Source organism: Nannospalax galili, unplaced genomic scaffold, assembly GCF_000622305.1.
Source record: "Nannospalax galili isolate Female #2095 unplaced genomic scaffold, S.galili_v1.0 scaffold610, whole genome shotgun sequence".
NCBI lineage: Eukaryota > Metazoa > Chordata > Mammalia > Rodentia > Spalacidae > Nannospalax > Nannospalax galili.
This window is the reverse complement of record NW_008329141.1, coordinates 3,554,529-3,573,416: the sequence shown is the minus strand read 5'-3', so window position 1 is coordinate 3,573,416 and position 18,888 is coordinate 3,554,529. Positions and strand designations below refer to the sequence as shown.

Genomic DNA, 18,888 nt, shown 5'->3' with positions numbered 1-18,888 from the left:
TCTCTCTCTCTCTCTCTCTCTCTCTCTCTCTCTCTCTCTCTCGTGTGTGGGTATGTCACATGTGTGCAGGTCTTGACAGTCAGGTGTTGGATTCCCCTGAAGCTGGAGTTACAGGCAGTTGTGAGCTGCCTGATGTGGGTGCTGGAAACTGAACTTGATCCCCTTGGGGAAGCTGAAGGTGTTCCTAATCACTGAACCATCTTTTTAGTCCTATTCTCATAGCTTCTTATATAAATCAGTTAAAATAAAAAAAATTGCTATGAATCAATTTAAAATTTTTAAATTTCACCTAGGTCATGTGTCTCTACATATCTATTTCTTTTAGATTTTTCAATTTGATAAAATATCAACTTTTAAAATATGCCCTAATAGTTTTTTGAATTTCACTAGTATCTGTTTTAAGAGTCTCGTGTGCTACTGACTGAGCTTGGTGTCTGTTTTAATCCCTTTCTTTTCATCTCTAATTCTGCTAATTTAGGTCTTCTCTTTTTGGTTTGGCTAAGGATTCATGGATCTTCAGTCTTTTTAAAGAACTGTTTCATTGATTCTTAGTGTTTTTTTTTTCACTTCTGTTTGTTAATTTCTGCCCTTGATTGTTCCTTTCCTTCTATTGACTTTGGGTTTGGCTTGTTTTTAGTTTTTCCAAGGCCCTAAGGCATATCATTATTTGAGATATTATTTTCCAATGTAGGCACTTATAGCTAAGAGTTTCCCTCTTCATATTGTCTTCATTGGATCTCATAGGTTTTTATATGTTATGCTTTACTTTTAATTCTAGGAATTAAAATTTTTTTCAATGACCCAATAGCATGTTGTAAATCTCCATGAGTTTGTGTGTGTTCTGCAGTTTCTTTGCTGTTCATTTCTAGTTTATTCCATTTTAATAATTAAAAATTATTTATTTTAAATTTATTTTATTCTAACTTTTAATAATTAAAAATTATTTCAATTTTCCTATATTTGCTTAGATTTGCTTTGTGTCCTATTATATGGCCCATTTTAGAGACAGTTCCATGGGTTGATGAGAAGATATTTTGCAGTGTTTAGATGGAATGTCTGTACAGTTGTTAGGTCCATTTGATATATCATTTAACTTAGGTGTTTCTCTGTTTATTTTTTGACAGAATCATCTACTGATGAGAGTAGGGTACTGAAATTACTTATTATTGTCATGTTATGGTTAATTTGTGTCTGCACTTCAGTTGTATTTGCTTAAAGAAAATAGGTGCACCAGTGTTTGAGATACATATATTTAGAACTGTAATTTCTTCCCAGAGAACTATTCTTTTAATTAATATGAAATAATCCTCTTAATTCTAATTTTGATTTGAAGTCTGATTTGTCACACAGAACAACTCTCCACTTGCTTTTTAGTTACATTTGCTTGGAATACCTTCTTCTATCTTTTTGCCCTAAGGTTACATTTGCCTTGTACAGTAAGCTGTGGCTTGGAGGCAACAAATAGATGCTGTTCAAAAAATGTTAATCTGGGTCTTTTGATTAGAGAATTTGTCCAATAACATTCAAAGCTATTATTGAAAAGTGTGTCATTTTGTTGACTGTTTAGGGCATAGTTTCATTCTATTCCTTAGCTACTCTTCTAGTGTGACTTATTCTTTCCTGTAGTTCCCTGGATGTGTTTATCTTTCTCTTCATTCTGAAAGATTCTTCAAGTATCTTCTGTAGTGTTGCACAAGTGTTCATGAATTCTTTTAGCTTTTTTTTTTTAAATCACAGAAAGCTCTTCTCCTTCAATTATGACGTGGATATAGTGAACTGGGCTGGTTATTATCATCTTTCATTGTTTGGAATACATTCTTCCATACTCATCTGGCTTTTAAGACTTATGTTGAGAAACCCACCATAATGCTGATGAATTTGTCTTTATATGTGACTTTGTGTTTCTCTCTTGAAGCTTTCAATATATTTCTTTGGTTCTATGTTTAAAGTTTTAGCTATAATATGATGTAGAGAGCTTTTCTGGTCCTGTCCTCTTGTTGTTCTATATGCCTCCTGAGTATGGATAATGTGTTGGTTAGTGTTGTCAACTTGGTAGGATCTAGAATTACCAGCAGACAAGACTGCAGGCATATCTGTGAGCGATTATTTAGGTTATGTTAGTCTCTAGGCATGTCTATGGGAGACTGTCCTGATTAGGTTGAAGTGGGATGACCTGCTCACTGTTGGTGACACCATTTCCTGGGTTTCAATCCTAAACTGTATAAAAAGAAGAAAGTGAGCTGAGCACAGGCATTAATTCACACTGCTTCTTGCTTGTGAATATGATACGGCCAGCTGCTTTAAGTTCCTGCTACCCTGACTTCCCCACTATGATGGAATGAACCCTTAACTTGAGGCAAATAAATTTTTTCCCCTTAGGTTGCTCTTAACAGGCTATTTTATTATTTTTATTTTATGTGTATGAGTGTGTTGCCTGCACGTAGGTTAAGTGCACCCATGTCGTGCAATGTCTGTGGAGGCCAGAAGAGGGTGTTGGACCCCCTGGAACTGGAATTATAGACAGTTGTTAGCTGCTATGTGCATGTTGGGATTTGAACCCAGGTCCTCTGTAAGAGCAGTCAGTGCTCTTAACCACTGAGCCATCTCTCTAGCCCCTTATTGGGACATTTTGTCATAGCAAGAAGAAAAGGAACTGACATAGGTCATCTTTTCCCTTAGATTTGTGAAGTTTTATGTTATACTTCTATTGAACATGTATTTTTATGTCTTTAGCCTTAGTTATTCTGTCTCCATGATTTGTAAACATTTTAAATGTTTACATAGAATCCGCATGTTCCATTTATGTTTTATTTTATCTTTGTTGATGTATGAATTCCAATTCAACTATCTTGGGTTCCATTTGATCCATTCTATTGGTGAAGCTTCTTACTGAATTTTTTATTTGACTTACTGTTTTTCATATTTTTAATATTTCTAGTTATTAAATTCCTGTCCTATATCCTGTATTGACATTTCCGTTTCATCCAACCATTAATTTGTATTCTTTTTTAAATTCATCTAAGAGTTTATTTATACCGTTTGATTTCATTAAACATTCATATAATCATTCTTTTAAATTCCTTGTCTCAAATTTCATCTAATTCACTCTCATTTGGATACCTTATTATGGAACTGGTATTTTTCTGAGGTCTTATACTGTCTTGATTTTTCATGTTTTTTAATTATTGCATTAAGGCTTATGTATCTGGGGTTATTTTGTGACTGGATTTTTTAAAAATCAGCTGTACTATTTTAGTTGAAGTATTTGCAATATTCAAATGGGTCTAGTTGTGGTAGAGTTGAGGTACACAGTTCAGGAGTTAAACCCTCAGTCCATGTGCACAGTATTAACTGCAGAAGCAATGGTAACTGGTGGATAGGTCCACTATGCAAATGTCACTCTAGTTAGTTAAACATAACAGGTGCTTTAACTTCAATAACTACTGGAGGACCAACAAGCAAGGATGGTATAACCAAGATATTAGTTACTAAGATTAGGAATGGAGGGACTGTAGTCTGGGGTCTGCAATGATAGGGATCAGTATTAGACTGGGTGAGAAAGAAACTGAGGGGGGAAAATATCTGGGAGGGGAAATTTTGGAAATTTTTAGAGTTCAGGGATTATTAAAGTTTTGGAGGGTTATAGCAAATAAGTAAAAAGGAGAGGGCATATGGAAGAGAGAAAGAGTAAGAAAAATCAGAGGAAAACTGTATGGGCTGAATGTAGGAATAGAGAATATACAATACCAGAATGAGTAAAGAAGCATACACAAGTCATACAATCTAACCAAGCAATACACAAACTAAAGCAAGACCACTACAAGACACTTCTGCAAGACTGAGGATTAAAAAGTAAAAAAATTAAAAGTAAAACTAATAACAACAAAAAGACAAAGTATAACAAAACTATATTAGATGTTTTTAAAAATCACATTAATATTTGGTTTTTGGTGGGATGGACTTTAAATTCTCTTCTTCCCTGTGATATTTCATATAGTACAATGTGCTGACAGGAGAGGTACAATTAAGCAATTTCAGTTCAATTTTTAAAATCAGATTTGGAGATATATTGCCCCTGGAGAATGTAGGCCTTTTGGACCAAATTTCTGATACAACCGTACTAAGTTGAGCAGTGTAGTTCTCAGGTGCCTCCTTGATGTGCTCTTTGATTCAGCAGTGCTGGGGGTGGGAGGAACGGTGAAAGCCCTTGCTGTGAGTTCCCAATGATGTCAGTGGCAGCCTTGGCAGCCTGCCTCAGGCTCCTAGAGTCATACTTTGGCCAATCCTTACTCTTTACCAGTGTAGATGTACAGGGCCTTGGTCCATGGATTCCTGGCTCTGCCAAAGCTCTTCCCTCTGACTGTTCTCTGGTACCAGTTCATAGGGTGTCAACTGTTCTATGGTGGTTTCTACTGACCTCAGCAAAACATGCAAACCTGAACTCTGCTTCAAAGCCTTTATGTATCCAATCCTGAGTGGTCTAGTTAACTGTTCCTCTTGTCTGGTGCGAGGGGAAGCACTTCCTAGAAGCTGTCACTGACCTCACTGCCACTGCTTTCCAATGGTGATCTTTCCTGCTTTCCTGAAGAGTCCTCATCTAGCGTGTAAGTTTTAAAAATAGCTATTGTCTCTTGCAGGAATAAAGACTATTGTGTATTATCTTATTTTCTTTTTTGAGCTGCATGGAAGAAGTTTCTAATCTGCCATCTTACTTGGAAGTCTCCCATGGAGTCTCATGACTGGTTTCTTGATCATGTTGTAGAGTCCATTAAAGTTTTGGTCATGCTTCTGTGTTTTTTTTCTTTACTAATATCTGAATGTATAATTTCCTTGACCTTATCTTCAAATCCTGAAATTCCTTCTTCTATTTGGTCTAGTCTATTGGTGATGCTTTCCATTGTGTTTTAGATTTATCGAATTTTTTACTTGTAACATTTATGTTACTTTCCCCCCTATAATCTCAACTTCCTTGCAGAATTTCTCATCCATGTTGCTGAGTTCTTCTTGTGTATTCCCAGTTTTGCTATTCAGGTCCTGAACTGAGTTCCTTACCTTATGTGCTTTTTTGGATCCTCTTTGATATCACTGGTCATTTTTACAAGATTCTAAAAATTATTTTTCAAATATTTTACCTATTTCAGTGTTTTCAGATTTGATAATGAACAGTTATAATCTTTTGGACGCCTCATGTTGCCTTGCTTTTTCGTGTTTCTTATATTTCTGTGTTGTAATTTCTGCATCTCTAGTAATGGGTATCTCTTCCAATTTTTTAATGAACTTTTTTTCATAAGCAGCCTTCTCTGGATGGTTCAATCCTCAGTACCGTAACTCAGAAAGGAGAAAACAAATGGCTTTTACAACTCCTCAACACCAAACCAAGGCAGACAGAGAAATATACTTAACATATATTAAAGCCAACTAATATACCATTAATGACCACAAAACAGAAAGTGACAAAAATAATGTACTGTAAGCTATTAAGTTAGAAACTTAGGGTAAAAATAGAAATAGGAAATTACAGAAATAATGAAAGGGGACTGGGAAAAGGGAAAAAGAAAAGATAAAATGGAAGAAAGGGAAGAGAAGTAGATGGAGAAGCATGTTATGAAGGAAGAGAGAAAAGAGCAATTATCCTGATTGCATAATAAAGGAAAATGTATAAAAATTAAATGTAAGAATAAAAGATAAAATTTTTAAAAAATAAAGCAAAAATACTAAGCCATAGTAAAAAAGAAAAAGAGATGAAAACACAAGAGCCCAAACAAAGAAACCAAGACAAAATAGTGGTATCTTTATGGCTCTCTAATATGAGAAGGGTAGTGGGCAGCTGAAGATGGAGTCATCTGTCTTTCCTAACCTTTAGGCTAATGCTGAGCTTGCAGTGGCCAAGTCTCAAGATGTCCCACAGGACTGTCTTCACTTTAGGATCTTCCCTTTGAGTACCAGGAGCCTCTATGGCCACAGTTAGCATTGTACCTGTGGGCCAGGAAGGTTCTTCCATCCTCCAGACACTCCTTAGTTTGTATACCCTGCTGTTGGTAACATCTAAACCAAATAGTGTTCTTAAGTTTTTGTTTCAGTTTTTCTGAGACAGGATATAGCCCCAGCTGGCCTAGAACTCTCTATGTAGACCAGGTTGGCCTTAGTATCACAGAGATTACCTGCCTCTGTCTCCTGAGTGCTTTATCAGAGGCGTGTGCCACCATGCCTAAGTTTGTTCATGGGTATTTTCAGGCGTGGGAAAAGCAAACCGAACACTGAGATGTATACTGAAGGACTGATCTTTTCAAATCCTGCTCAGCATCAATCGCCCTATGGGAAAGAGGAAGCCTCAGAAATTGAGGGCTCTGCTTGACCTGAGCTTCAGAACTCCTCCAGACTGCCAACAGTCAAATCACATGGTAGAGAGGTGGATCCAAGGGTTGGAGTACCTGCTAGTCTCTGGTTCACAGTGATCAATCTCCACTGTTATTCTCAAGTGACAGGGTATGCTCCTAGCCACAGAGGGTAGGGTTCCTGACCATTATACTGCTGGAGCCCTCTGCTGCCTGAACTTTTCTGTGTTCAGCCTTTCCCCTTTCTACACTTGCCTCCATGGCTCTCTCCCACCCAGGTGCTAGGGCAGGTTGTTCTCTGGCTCCCTGTCTTACAACTACTTCCTATTAACAACACCCTAGAATAGCTGTCTTAAACAATAGCCCCTTTTCAAGACGGTACCTGGCCCAGATGTCTTGAGACATGGGTGACAAAATAAACCTTTCCTTGAATTACACATACTCACACAAGAGGAGTCACTGTCTCACCTAATGCACCAACTGGATCTGAGGGTTGTGAACATCATGGGTTTGTCTCATTGGTTGGATTGCCAGTCTTTTTTGCCAAGACCACTTGGCTTACATTGTGGATGAGATTTTGCTTCTTTTCACTGGGCCACTATTCTGTTTCTCTGATCTTTTCAGCTGTCCTGTTATCCCCTTTGTGATTTCCAATGTTCTTCTAATCTTTCTCTCATTGGAATAGACTTTATTCTTTGTTAGCCTGATTCTTCTTATTTACTGTATCACACAAATTCACCTTCTAATTTACCATCTTATTTGTCTTTTTTTCCCTTTGCTCCCACCCACCCTATTCAGGGGTGCCAGGGATGAACTCAAGGCCTTGTGCATGCTAGGCAAGTGCTATCTACACCACTGAGCAACATTCCCAGACTTATTATTAGTTTTTGGTTGGAGGGGGATTCTATATGTAGCCCAGGCTGGCCTTCAACTTGCAGTCCTCCTGCTTCAGTCTTCCAGATGTTGGATTATATACCTGACTTCCTGCGTTTTCCAATTATAAAAAGCAATCATTACCAAAATAATGTAAGTTCTCCTAGCCAAACAAAAAAGATATAATCTCTATTCATCTTAGTATCTCTGGCAGTCTGAGGAAGTATTTTGTTCTCCTTTGTGAATGCATCATGCAAACTACCCTTTTCCTCTCTGAAATTTGTATTTTGTACACACAGAAATCCTGAAGCAGCTCTATATATTGCCGGGCACAGTTTACTTGATTTTTTTCTCAATTTTTCATTCTTTTTAATTTGACAATTAGTCATTATTATTAGAGTAGCATTTCTCACTTGTCCCTTAATTAGGTTCCGAGGTACAACTTACATTCTTTGGGGCCAGCTATTTTTAAAAAAATACTCTTATAGTTTAAAATGAGAATATAATTCCAAGAGTATCTGATCCTTTAGCTTCTGCTGCTTTAGCTACTATATACTTGCTCCTCAACGTTGTTTCTCATATTACATTGAACCCATGCAAGAATAAATGTCCAAGTCAAGGAATATTAAAGAATCTCTCTGTACCCTACACTCCCCCCACCAACACACATAGAAGAGAAAAAGAGGGCATAATATTTTCTATCAAACAATGAAAAAAGTAAATTAGCATATAAAACTAATAATACAATAAAATACAGTTGGTAATTCCATATATTATCTGCAATAATACTAACCCTTTGGATACTCCAGCTCTGTCATTTACAATCTTCACTTCTTTTACAGACCCATACTGGGAAAAAAATTTTCTTAAATCATTTTCATTTGTCTAATGATATAAAAACAAAACATCAAGAAAGATTTTTAATCAATAAAAGATGAAACAACTCGGAATCTTGTGGAGACAGAGAAAAATGTGGCTAATTAATAGCTGAAGAATACTTATCATCATTACAACAAGAGATAAAACCACTAAGTTATAAAATCTATGTACCTTGCTTCATGTAGTAGCTATATTATTAAATTACTATATACTAACCAAAAAATTTTAAACTGAAGTATCCTAAAACTATAAAGAAGGCTAACTATTTAAAGGAATCTTTTAGTGTTTCATTCTCATTTGGCTAGTTTTTTAAAAGTTGATTTGGATTAGGTATACTATAACCATAGGCCATATTACTATTGGCTCTTGGCTCAAGGGGAGGACAGCAACTGCAGCAGTTGAACTAGGTTATGATATCCTATTCTGATCATTTTATGATAATCGGGAGAGTCAGGTCTTAGGAAAGGAATATATTTTCCAAAGTACCTGAATCTGCAATAACAAGTTATGAAGTGCTTATAAGATTTAAAGTTATTATTTTATTCAACATACATTTTAGCTAAGTAGAGCCATTATGATATTCAAAATAAAAATTAGGATAATAGACATAATGTACAAGATATATACAAAAATGGTTCAGGAATATCTTGTTTTATTTGAAATAGTCTGATAAGACACACTTTATTCCAAGAATATTACAGTAAATTCATTGCAATTTTATTTTCAGGTTGAATTGCAACTGTTTGCCTCCAAGAGTAACTTTAAAGTTTTCCTAGGGGAGAAAAATGCAATAGCTATGTAAGTAAAAGAGAGGCCCTAGAGCTTAGCTATGCATGTTGAATTCCAATGCTAGCTTACTTACTTAAATATGCTATTTGTTACTTAAATTGGACAATGAAAGACACAAAATCTAAGAATAAATTCTTTTTTGTTTTGTTTTTTGAGACAGGGTCTCACTATGTAGCCCAAGCTGGTTTGGAACTAGCTATGTAGACCATCCCAAGCTGGCTTCAATCTCATAAGAGATTTGCCTGCCTCTGCCTCCCCAGTGCTTGGATTTAAAGGTGTGTGCCACCACTCCTGGCTCAGTTCTTTTTATTTAAACAAACAAAAAGTTTAATCAATGCTAGAATAAGGCTTGCTATTAGATACTTAAAAAAATTCAAATTATTCCCTGGGAGACATATCACTAACTCAACTTTGTGGAGTGAGAAGGAAGACAAGATGGTTAAACACTTAAAGGGATTGCTTGTAAGATAAGAGGTTTAAAAAGTGTGAGACTGCTTGCTACTCCGGTGAACCATGTCCTTGCTGTCAATTATTTGTGGTTTTATAAAAGACATAAGTCCCAAGGGATGGGACTCTAAAGTTTACCTTAATGCTTTGGCTGTGCAGAAACAATGGCCTCTAAAATTCATATTGTCTTTGATTTGCTTTAGTAACTTAAGAATAATCTGCCACACAAATGTTTGCATTTAAGAATATACTAAGCTGTTTAATATAAATGAATTCCAAATAGGAATACCCATATTTCCTATAGGTACAGAAAATCTTTTTTAAAAATAAGTATTTTATAAAGTATTTAATAGTGAAATAATCACATATTTGAGACTCATTATTTTGGCAAATACACTACCACATTTTTCTTAAGCAAGAGAAAAAGTAATTCTATGTAAATTGTGACAGATTGATTATATGGAAGTGAGGCATGTCAGCTATCATAATGGTACCTTTTGTTACAGAACATCTCTCCCTATAACTTCTAATATGTGATATATAAACTTAGACATGATTTTATAAATGCATTTCTAAGGTTTTCTGTGAATGTGTCTATGCATAGTCCTGGGGGCTGAACCTAAGGCCTTTCATATGCTAGGCAAACACTCTACCACAGAATTGTATCTTCAGCTTAAGAAAGGGTATTTGAATAAAATATTCCTGCATGCCTTCCATATACACATCTACTACCTCTTACATGGAGTGCTGCAAACCATCTTCACTACACTTCTCTGAAAAAAGTTGAGAGAGATGATTTCATGATTAAGTCCATTGTTGGATAGATGCTTTATTCTGACAAGGCCCTTTTTGATGATCATATTATAAATCTTATGAAAGAAAATTATTTTCAACAAACTGAAGCCTAGGACATTGCTCAGGAAACTAAGATAAAAACTGGGGTAAAGAAACAGGGTTTTTATAAGACTGAAAAAAATTAGGCTTTCATTCGAACACTGAAACCATCTATTATCTAGGCAATTGGAGTATTACAGAATAAAGTATAATAAGTGAGGTGTGCTGAAGAATGAAGAATATGGCCAATGAGTCAGAAAAATAGATTCTAGTCTCATCCTAAGCCTCCATGAGCCAATAGCAAGTGAATGAACCTCAATTTCCTTGTCCAGTGTGAAATTGGACAACTATACATGATTAAGCTATACAATTGTTGAAAAGATTCTTTGTAATTAAGACAATTAAAAACCAACATACAAATGTCTTTATAGTTGCATAAGGAAATAATTGCTAAAAGACGAAATAACTTCTAATGTAAAAAAACACCAAAACAAACCCAAAACAAAAAAACCCTTCCTTAGCCACCAACGTTGCACACACAAATAGGTACCTTAAAGTCAATTCCTCCTACAAAGATGCGATTAGGGATCACAGTTCCATATCTTGGGACACTTGTTGGGTTATTCAAAGGCACAGGTGATACAGGATTAGGGGATGGAGATAATGAATCGGTTTGCGTCTGATTTGATGTTTGCTGTAAAATAAAACTCTTTTAAACTTTTAGCACTGAATGTAAGTTTTTTTTTTCTTTTTTTTTTTTTTTTTGTTTTTTTGAGACAGGGTCTCCCTGTAGCCTCAGCTGTCCTGGAACTATGTGGACCAGGCTGGCCTTGAACTCACAGAGGTCCACCTGCCTCTGCCTCCCAAGTGCTGGGATTAAAGGCCTGTGCCACCATGCCCGGCTTGAATGTAAGTTTTAATTCAGGCTATAAACACATTTCTTCAAAAAAAAATGAGTCATTTAGGCAAAATGCAGTATCTTGGACTTGACTTTTATTCTAAAATTATAATATTATAGTAAGAGCTAATAGCTTTGGGGAGAGGAGCAAAATAAAACAATGTGCCCCACTCTAGAGAAGTATTTAACTATTAGATGTAGTACTCAAATATAATTACAGAAATTATTGGATATATTATTTGATTGTTAGGTAAGAAATACTAGACACAAAGAAGTTAGAAAAAGAGAAAAGCAGCCCCAGATAGCTGGGAGATGGCTTGGTACAACCATTTGGTCCTGTGTTGTTAGAAGTTGGCCTGGCACTCACAGCTGGGCAGTGTGTTCTCTTGTTAACAGAATGGAATCAGACAAGGTCATTCTGTAATTATGATGGATCAAGATAAAAACAAACATTCCTTAATCGTGTCTGAATACTGATAGAAACAAAAGCATTGTCCAAAGCATAAGAATCACGGAACATCCCTTTATCTTGGATGATATGAGTAACGGCTCCTACTTTACCAATCATGGCCTTGGCCTCAACCCATTTTTCTTGCTTTTTAGATAATACACACAATTGTAGAAATGATCCTATTCTTTATAACATGCATTCCAAGTAAAGCTCTTCTACCTGACTCTCTAAATATCTCTTATGCCTAAATCCTACAAGTTAAGTTGTTAAGATCTTGAGAGGCTCCATTGTGTATTTTCTTCCAATTTCTAGTGACAATAGACACAATTTAATTACAGATATGTTCCTGGTTATCTTTGCCTAAAGAGTATGGGAAAAGTAATAAACTTTAGCTGGAAAGTCACATTTTTTTTTTTTGGTCTTTTGAGACAGGGTTTCCCTGTAGCCCCAGCTGTTCTGGAACTCGCTATGTAGTCCAGGCTGTCCTCAAATTCATAAAGATCAGCCTGCCTCTGCCTCCCAAGTACTGGAACTACAAGCATGTGCTACCACGCCTGGTGAAAGCCACATTTTTAAATGCATGTTCATATTTGAAAATTGGATTGATTTTTTAAAAATCATATATCTAGCCAGGCATGGTGGAACAGACCTTTAATTCCATTATTCAGGAGGCAGAGGCAGGCTGATGTGAGTTTGCGGCTAGCCTGGCCTACATAGAAAGTTCTAGGCCAGTTAGGGTTACACAGTTAGACCCTGTCTCAAAAAAATTACACATCTAGACACATAAGTATAAAATTTTACGTTAAAAAACTGAGCTCACTATATACCCGTATGTTCACAATTCTAAGTCAGAAGGTTTGAAACAAAAATACATAAATGCATAAGCCCTTGCACAATGGCAAGCAAATAGATTATAAGGTAAAACTAAAAAACAACATAAAAACAAAGCCCCAAACAGCTCAAGACTTGAGAGCAGACAAAGAGAAGCCTATTCAAAACTTGATCATTGTTTTCCTTCTGAGAAAACCAAACAGACCTCTGAGACAGTCTAGCATACTAAATAAGTCCTAAACAGAAGGCTAAAGGCGATAATTCTAATTTGCTGAGAAACACATGAAAAGAAGCTTCAATTTAGATAGCATAGTAGTTCATTTACACATTTTTCCTTTTTCACTTTTCCGGCCAATAAAGACATAATCTTGAAAGATGTACAGAGAAGTAGGCTAGTCTGCTTACAGGGTGGACCTTTTTCCCTGTGTAGTTTTAAAAAAATTATTATTTTTATTTTATGTGAATGAGTGTATTGCCTGCATGTATGTAACTGCACCCATCTTGTGAAATGCCAGGGGAGGTCAGAAGAGGGCGTTGGAGCTGGAGTTACGGACAGTTGTTAGCTACCATGTGGGTGCTGGGATTCAAACCCGGGTCTTCTGCAGGAACAGTGTTCTTAACCATTGAGCCATCTCTCCAGCCCCTTAATGAAGTTTTAAGTGGAGGAAAACAAATACTCCTTAACGAGTTGTTCATAAATCTACTTCCTTTATACTGCAGAAAAGCCATCTACTTATTATGTTGTAACTTCCAACCAAAGAAATTGGAAATACAACCTAGTTTCATCCCTGAGCACTTGAGGATTATTTGTAACTTTGGTTGCCTTACTCAATAAGATGTAGCGCTCAGAATAAGTAATTCAAGGAAAAATGAATGATTCCTGGATGCTTATTAATATTTATTTTTCAACTGTGGATTTGTATTGCCAAAGAGAATCTGCCAGTTCTGATAGATATAACCTCTCGGCCCATTTATTTTTAGTATAGAAATTATTTGCTAAATTAAAAAAGTATTCACAAAATTCCTCTAAAAATAGAGTTCAATGGATGAATTAATTTGTTCTCAAGTTTTTGTAAAAGACAAACTCCATTATTTTTCTGTAAGAGATAGATGAAATAAACCAAAAGATGAGGGATGTCTTTTCATTTGAGAACTGAGGGATACTTGCTGAAAAAGAGAAACATTTTTTGTACTCAATTTACTTCATTTTCTTGCCTTTAAGATTCTTGCTGTCAACCGTTTAATGTTTCGTTTTACTGTTTACCATTTTCTAACATAACATATATTTAGTTACATTTATCTGTCATTCTGCAAAATCATGTAATATTCAGGAGGGCAGTGGGTTTGCTTTTTAAAAAATCACAGCAGCGCCAGCGTGGCTGGGCGTGGTGGCACACACCTTTAATCCCAGCAGAGGTAGGCGGATCTCTGTGAGTTCGAGGCCAACCTGGTCTCCATAGTGAATCCAGGACAGCTGGGCTACAGAGAGACCCTGTCTCAAAAAGACCAAAAAAAAAAAAAAAAAAAAAAAAAAAAAAAAAAAAAATCACAGCAGCATCTAAACTAGTGACATTTCACAGTGGTGTACAATGAGTATTTATTGAAGGAACAAATGGACCACTGTTTCAGGAGAGACCTGACCAGCATATGCTGAACATTTTGATGAGGGCTGGACTATATAATATGAATAATATTCTAAAAAATATTTTAATGTCAGCAGAAAAAGGGCTCAGGTAGAGAGAGGTAACACCTAAGTTTTATAGAGATTGACCACAAAGGAAGCCTCTACTTTGACAGTAACTGTACAATTGAGGGGCTGGAGATAAGGTTCAGCAGTTAAGAGCAGTGGCTGCTCTCGCAGAGGACCTGGGTTTGGTTCCCAGCACCCACATGGTGGTTAACAACCCTCTGTAACTCCAGTTCCAGGGGATCCGAGGCCCTCTTCTGACCTCTACGTGCATTGCATAACAGTTGCACTTACACACATGCTGGCAATACACTTATAATAACTGTACAACTGTTTGAAAGCACAAATAGTTGCTGCGATTGGACTGTAAGTATGGGTCCTCTGCTTTGTCGTAAAACTTGACCCTTAAAGAGTTTATTAAGATATCTTCCAAAGTACTGTGCCCTCACTGCCTCTTTCTCTGGGAATTAACCTTGAAATGGACCATTGCCTTTGCAAAAACTGGAAGAGGTGGGCTAACCGTCACAGTCACGGCCTCGGTGCTCCTTCCCCTCTGCGGCCAGCAGGTTGAGGCTCTGGGGAAAATGGCTGTATTGACAACTTCCTCGGCTTCTCTGTGGTCATCGTGAACCTGGGCACTGACACAAGGCTCCACCCCCTCCCCACCAACGTGCGGGAGGGAAAAGAAGGCCAGCCAGCGAGAAATTTTGCCGGGCAAACCCGCCAGCAGCGGTGGCGTGGACCCTCAACGGCACCTACCGCGCCAGCCACCTCACGCGCAGCGGCCCGCGGCTCTCCGTTGGCGCCCGCTGATTGGCTGCCTGCGGACGCCGGAGGGACGCGCGGCGGCACGTTAGAGAGCGCTGCCCCGTGGGCCAGACCCAGGTCTCACGGTGTCTTGTCGGTGGGCAGCGCTGTGGTCGCGCCCGCCGGGGCCTGGGCCTCAGGGGTCCGCCACACAGCTCAGGCCTTCTAGGAGCCTCGACCGCCACACAGCTCATGGCCGCGGGCAGCGAGAAGGGCCAGCGTCGAGGCTCTGCAGTTTGGGCGGGAAAGCGTTCATGGCTCTCCTGGGGTGCGGAGGGCTGAGGCACCTGTGCTTTGCCCCGCAGTCCGGGGCTGTTTCCGAGACGTCTGCCCGCCCTACCCCACCCCATCCAGGCCGGGACCGCCCCTTCCCCACTCACACCCCACGGCCCGCTCTTGGCTGCGCGTTCTTCCCAACCGAATAGCGAGCGTTTGGGCTCCAAAGCGCGTCCTTGGCGTCCCTTCTCCCCGCTACGCCGAGCCCTGGGCTTGGACCTCGGTACTCACCGCCTGGGACTCAGTCTCCATCTTCCCCTCCGCTCTTCAGAGACGGGCAGAGGGCGCAGAAAGCTGAAGTTGGAAGGCGCGTTATCACGGCGGGAGCTGCGGCACGTTTCCCGTCGGGGACTCACTCCCCCTAGCGGTGGCGGCGGCGGCGCAGGCTCGGAGCTGGGCGACCTGGCCTAGTGGGAGGGGGAGGCCGGCGGCGCGGCGTGGGGGCGCTGTGCGTAAGTCCCGAGGGCCTGGACCAGGATGGCGCGCACTGCAGAGGGAGAGGGGTGGGCTGGGGTGCGCCCGGAGGGCCGCCTAGGAAGTACGGATGACCAGCTCGGTGCACTTCACGTGGCTGCTGTCCGCTGTTGGTGGCTTGACCTCAAGGCTCTTCGAGGACAGGAAAACAGTTTCCACCTGCAAACTCTGCTCCTTCTGGGCTCTGCGCACCGAGCCATGGGGTCCAGGAAAGGCCCGGAGGTCTGCCGTCACTCATCCTGGGCGGGCGAGGGGCACCATGGTAGGAAGGTCCTGGCCTCTCCTAGGGCCACTGTCCTGCTGAATACTCTAGAGTGGAGGAACCAGCTTTTTGTTACTTGGCTGGAGCATCTCTAAATTCCCGTGGCTTTGGGATCTCTTTGAAAGACTGCTTTGTAAAAACTTTCTAAAAGGTGGCTGAGAGCCTCTGGATCTCCAGGGGGGTAAATAATTACAGTTAGACAAATTCATGTAATATGGATGGTTATTATAAGCTACCATCTATCAAGGACCAATTTTGTTTCGGGAACAATGCTTTATGAGCACTTTCCCCCCACATCAATCCTCCTGATAGATTCTTCTGCTAAAAATTTATATCACAACAGGTATTCAGTCTGATACAATTAACAAAATTCAGGGAACAGTGACTGCATCCCTGTGTAGGCCTGTGTAGGTGCTAGGGGAGGATGTGGTATATGCAGTGCGATAATTCTCTGTTTTGCTTCTTTTTTACTTTTTCACTCTAAAAGGAACTTTAAAAACATGGATAAATCACACAAGATTATACAATAGAATTTAGTAGACAAATGTAGAGTTCTTATGCTCAGGAAGGAAGTATGTCTTACTGTTTGGGTGGAATACATCTCTTCCTTATGAGATGCATTGAAGATACTAAGGTAAAGTTCAAACATCTGTCCTCGAGGCATTTTGAGTGTAGTAGGGCTAGGCATGGTGGTATGCACCTGTTCTCCCATTTACTTGGGAGACTGAGGCAGGAGGATCACTTGAGCCCACAATTTGAAACTAGCCTGGGTAACATAAAGTGGAAAGGGGGGAAAAGACCTCTTGGTGCACATAACAATGTAGCAGCCTAGGCTGGCCTGTAGGTCTTGGTGGTCTTCCTGCTTCAGCCTCCTGATAGGGGGATTACCTGGCTTTTCTATTAAAATCCTAATTTTATTTATATTTTTATCTGTATGAGCGTTTTATTTGCATGTATGTAAGTGTACCACATGAGTGCATTGCCCACAGAGGCCAGAACAGGGTGTTGGATCTCCTGGAACTGGAGTTACAGCTGTGAGCTACCATGTGGGTGCTGGGAATCAAACCTGGGTCCTCTACAAGAGCAGCCAGTACTCTTAACTGCTGAGCCATCTCTCCAGCCCCAAAATCTCATTAAAAGTTTACAATTTTATCTAATGTGTGCATCCAGGTAAAGCAGAGCCATCTTGACAGCCCTTATTTTCTTACTCTGTCTTACTGTCTCTGTCTTTCTCATTGGGAATTTGAGTCTTAGAGAGGTAAAAGTTACTATTGTTACATTGTTAGTATGGGTTGGATGCAGTTTCAAGACTTAGTTCTGTTTGACTCCTTTGCACAGTACACTCTCCTATGTTATTTATACCTTGACAATAGAATTCTTTCCTAGAGACCTTTGCAAATTAGGGGTTATCAAAGATCATTGAACTAGGAGGTTATATGATCAGTGTAAAAACTTACAAGAATATTCCATTATGATTCAGATCTTGATGATTCCCTAAAAGCTCATGTGTTGAAGGCCTGATCCCCAGCTGATGGTGCTCCAGAAGGTGGAGGAAAACTTAGAATGAGGTACTCACTGCAGTCAGATCATTAAGGATATACTGGGTATTGGGACCCTGGCCTCCTCTCTCTGCTTTCTGATACTATGAGGTGAAGAGCCATCTTCCACCATATACTTACTCTCCACCATCATGTTTTGCAGAAAGCTCCCTGGTTGTCTAACATTTCTGATATTAGTGATTGCTTTTATAAATGGACAATTGAAATATATTTATATAATCCTAGAATTATTAAATCAAGCTAGTCATATCTCCTACCTACTTATTTTTTTGTGGTGAAAAACACTTAAAATGTACCCTTTTATTGGTTTTAAATGCATAATATTACTAGGTATGATCACCAGAGTTTGCAATAGATTGTTTAAATTATTTCTCTTGTCCAATTAAACTTTATACCCTTTGACCACCATCCCCAAGTCCCTCCTCAGCCTTTGGTGACCACTACTTGCTATCTTTTTCTACTCTTTTAGATTCCACATCAAAGTGTTATTATTCAGGGAGCATAATGTCCTTCGGGTTCATCTACTTTGTCACAAAAATGGTATTTATTTTGAGAGGGCTGAATAGTTTAATACTGTTTGTATATGCCACATTTTCCTTATTAATTCACTGATGGATACTTAGGGTGTTTTCATATTTTGACTGTTGAGAATAAGGCTACAGATAAACTTTTTAGTTCCTTTGTGTATATGCTGCAGACCACAATTGTTGGATCATGAGGCAATTCTGTTAAGAACGGTTTTAGAAGAATCTGGTTTCCATAGTGGCTGCACTAATTTACATGTGGATCAGAGTATATGGATTTCTAAACTTCCACCCTCCCTACTCTTTTGGAATTGAATGTAGGACCTTCCATATGCTAGGCAAATTATAGATCATTTTCTCCCTCCTCTTCCTCCTCATTCTCCTTCCTTTGTGAGACAGTTATGTTTCCTAGGTTCCTCTCAACCTCCTAGACCTGAGCAACCCTCCTGCCTTAGTCTCCCAAATAACTAGGAGTGAGCCTCAGTGCCACAGCTTTTCTAAACAATAATTTTATTGATTTGAGAATTTCATAATGTGTTTGATCATATTCAGAATCTCTCCCCCTTCTTCACCTCACCTTACTACCCCTTTCATGTCTGGTATTATTGAGCTTTTTATAAAAAGACTATTGAGAACTCCCCCAGCCTCATTCACCCTCTCATCTCCCCTGCCTGTCTCTCCTCCTAGCCTGGGCCCCGTCACATTCCTTGTCTTGGCGCTCCAAACACCGGGGGAACTACCACTGCTTCCTGATCCTTTGCATCCAGACCAACTCAGTGCCTTCTTTGGTCCCCAGGAGCCCTCTGGGCCTGGTCCTGCACTCACCTCCCTCTGGTTCCCTGGGCTGCACAACCCACCAGCCTCTTTCCTGGACATGGGGGCTGACCTTTTGGCTTCCCGATCCTTTGCATTCAGACCAACCTGGTTCCTCAGTGCAGTCCCCGGGAGCCCTTTGCATCTCT

The 18,888-nt window shown here is 39.3% G+C and overlaps 1 protein-coding gene across 1 annotated transcript in view; it reads right to left on the bottom strand.

Annotated features, from left to right (window-relative positions):
* LOC103734524 (protein boule-like) overlaps positions 1-15,419 on the bottom strand; it is a gene marked incomplete at its 3' end in the record, with an annotated part of 27,063 nt that extends 11,644 nt beyond the window's left edge. The window contains exons 1-3 of the mRNA XM_029563498.1: positions 15,339-15,419; positions 10,708-10,851; positions 8,002-8,093 (exon numbers count right to left, since the gene is read on the bottom strand). Coding sequence (XP_029419358.1) covers positions 8,002-8,093; positions 10,708-10,851; positions 15,339-15,359 — 257 coding nt within the window. The remainder of the gene's footprint in view (positions 1-8,001; positions 8,094-10,707; positions 10,852-15,338) is intronic.
* Positions 15,420-18,888: the final 3,469 nt, after the last annotated feature.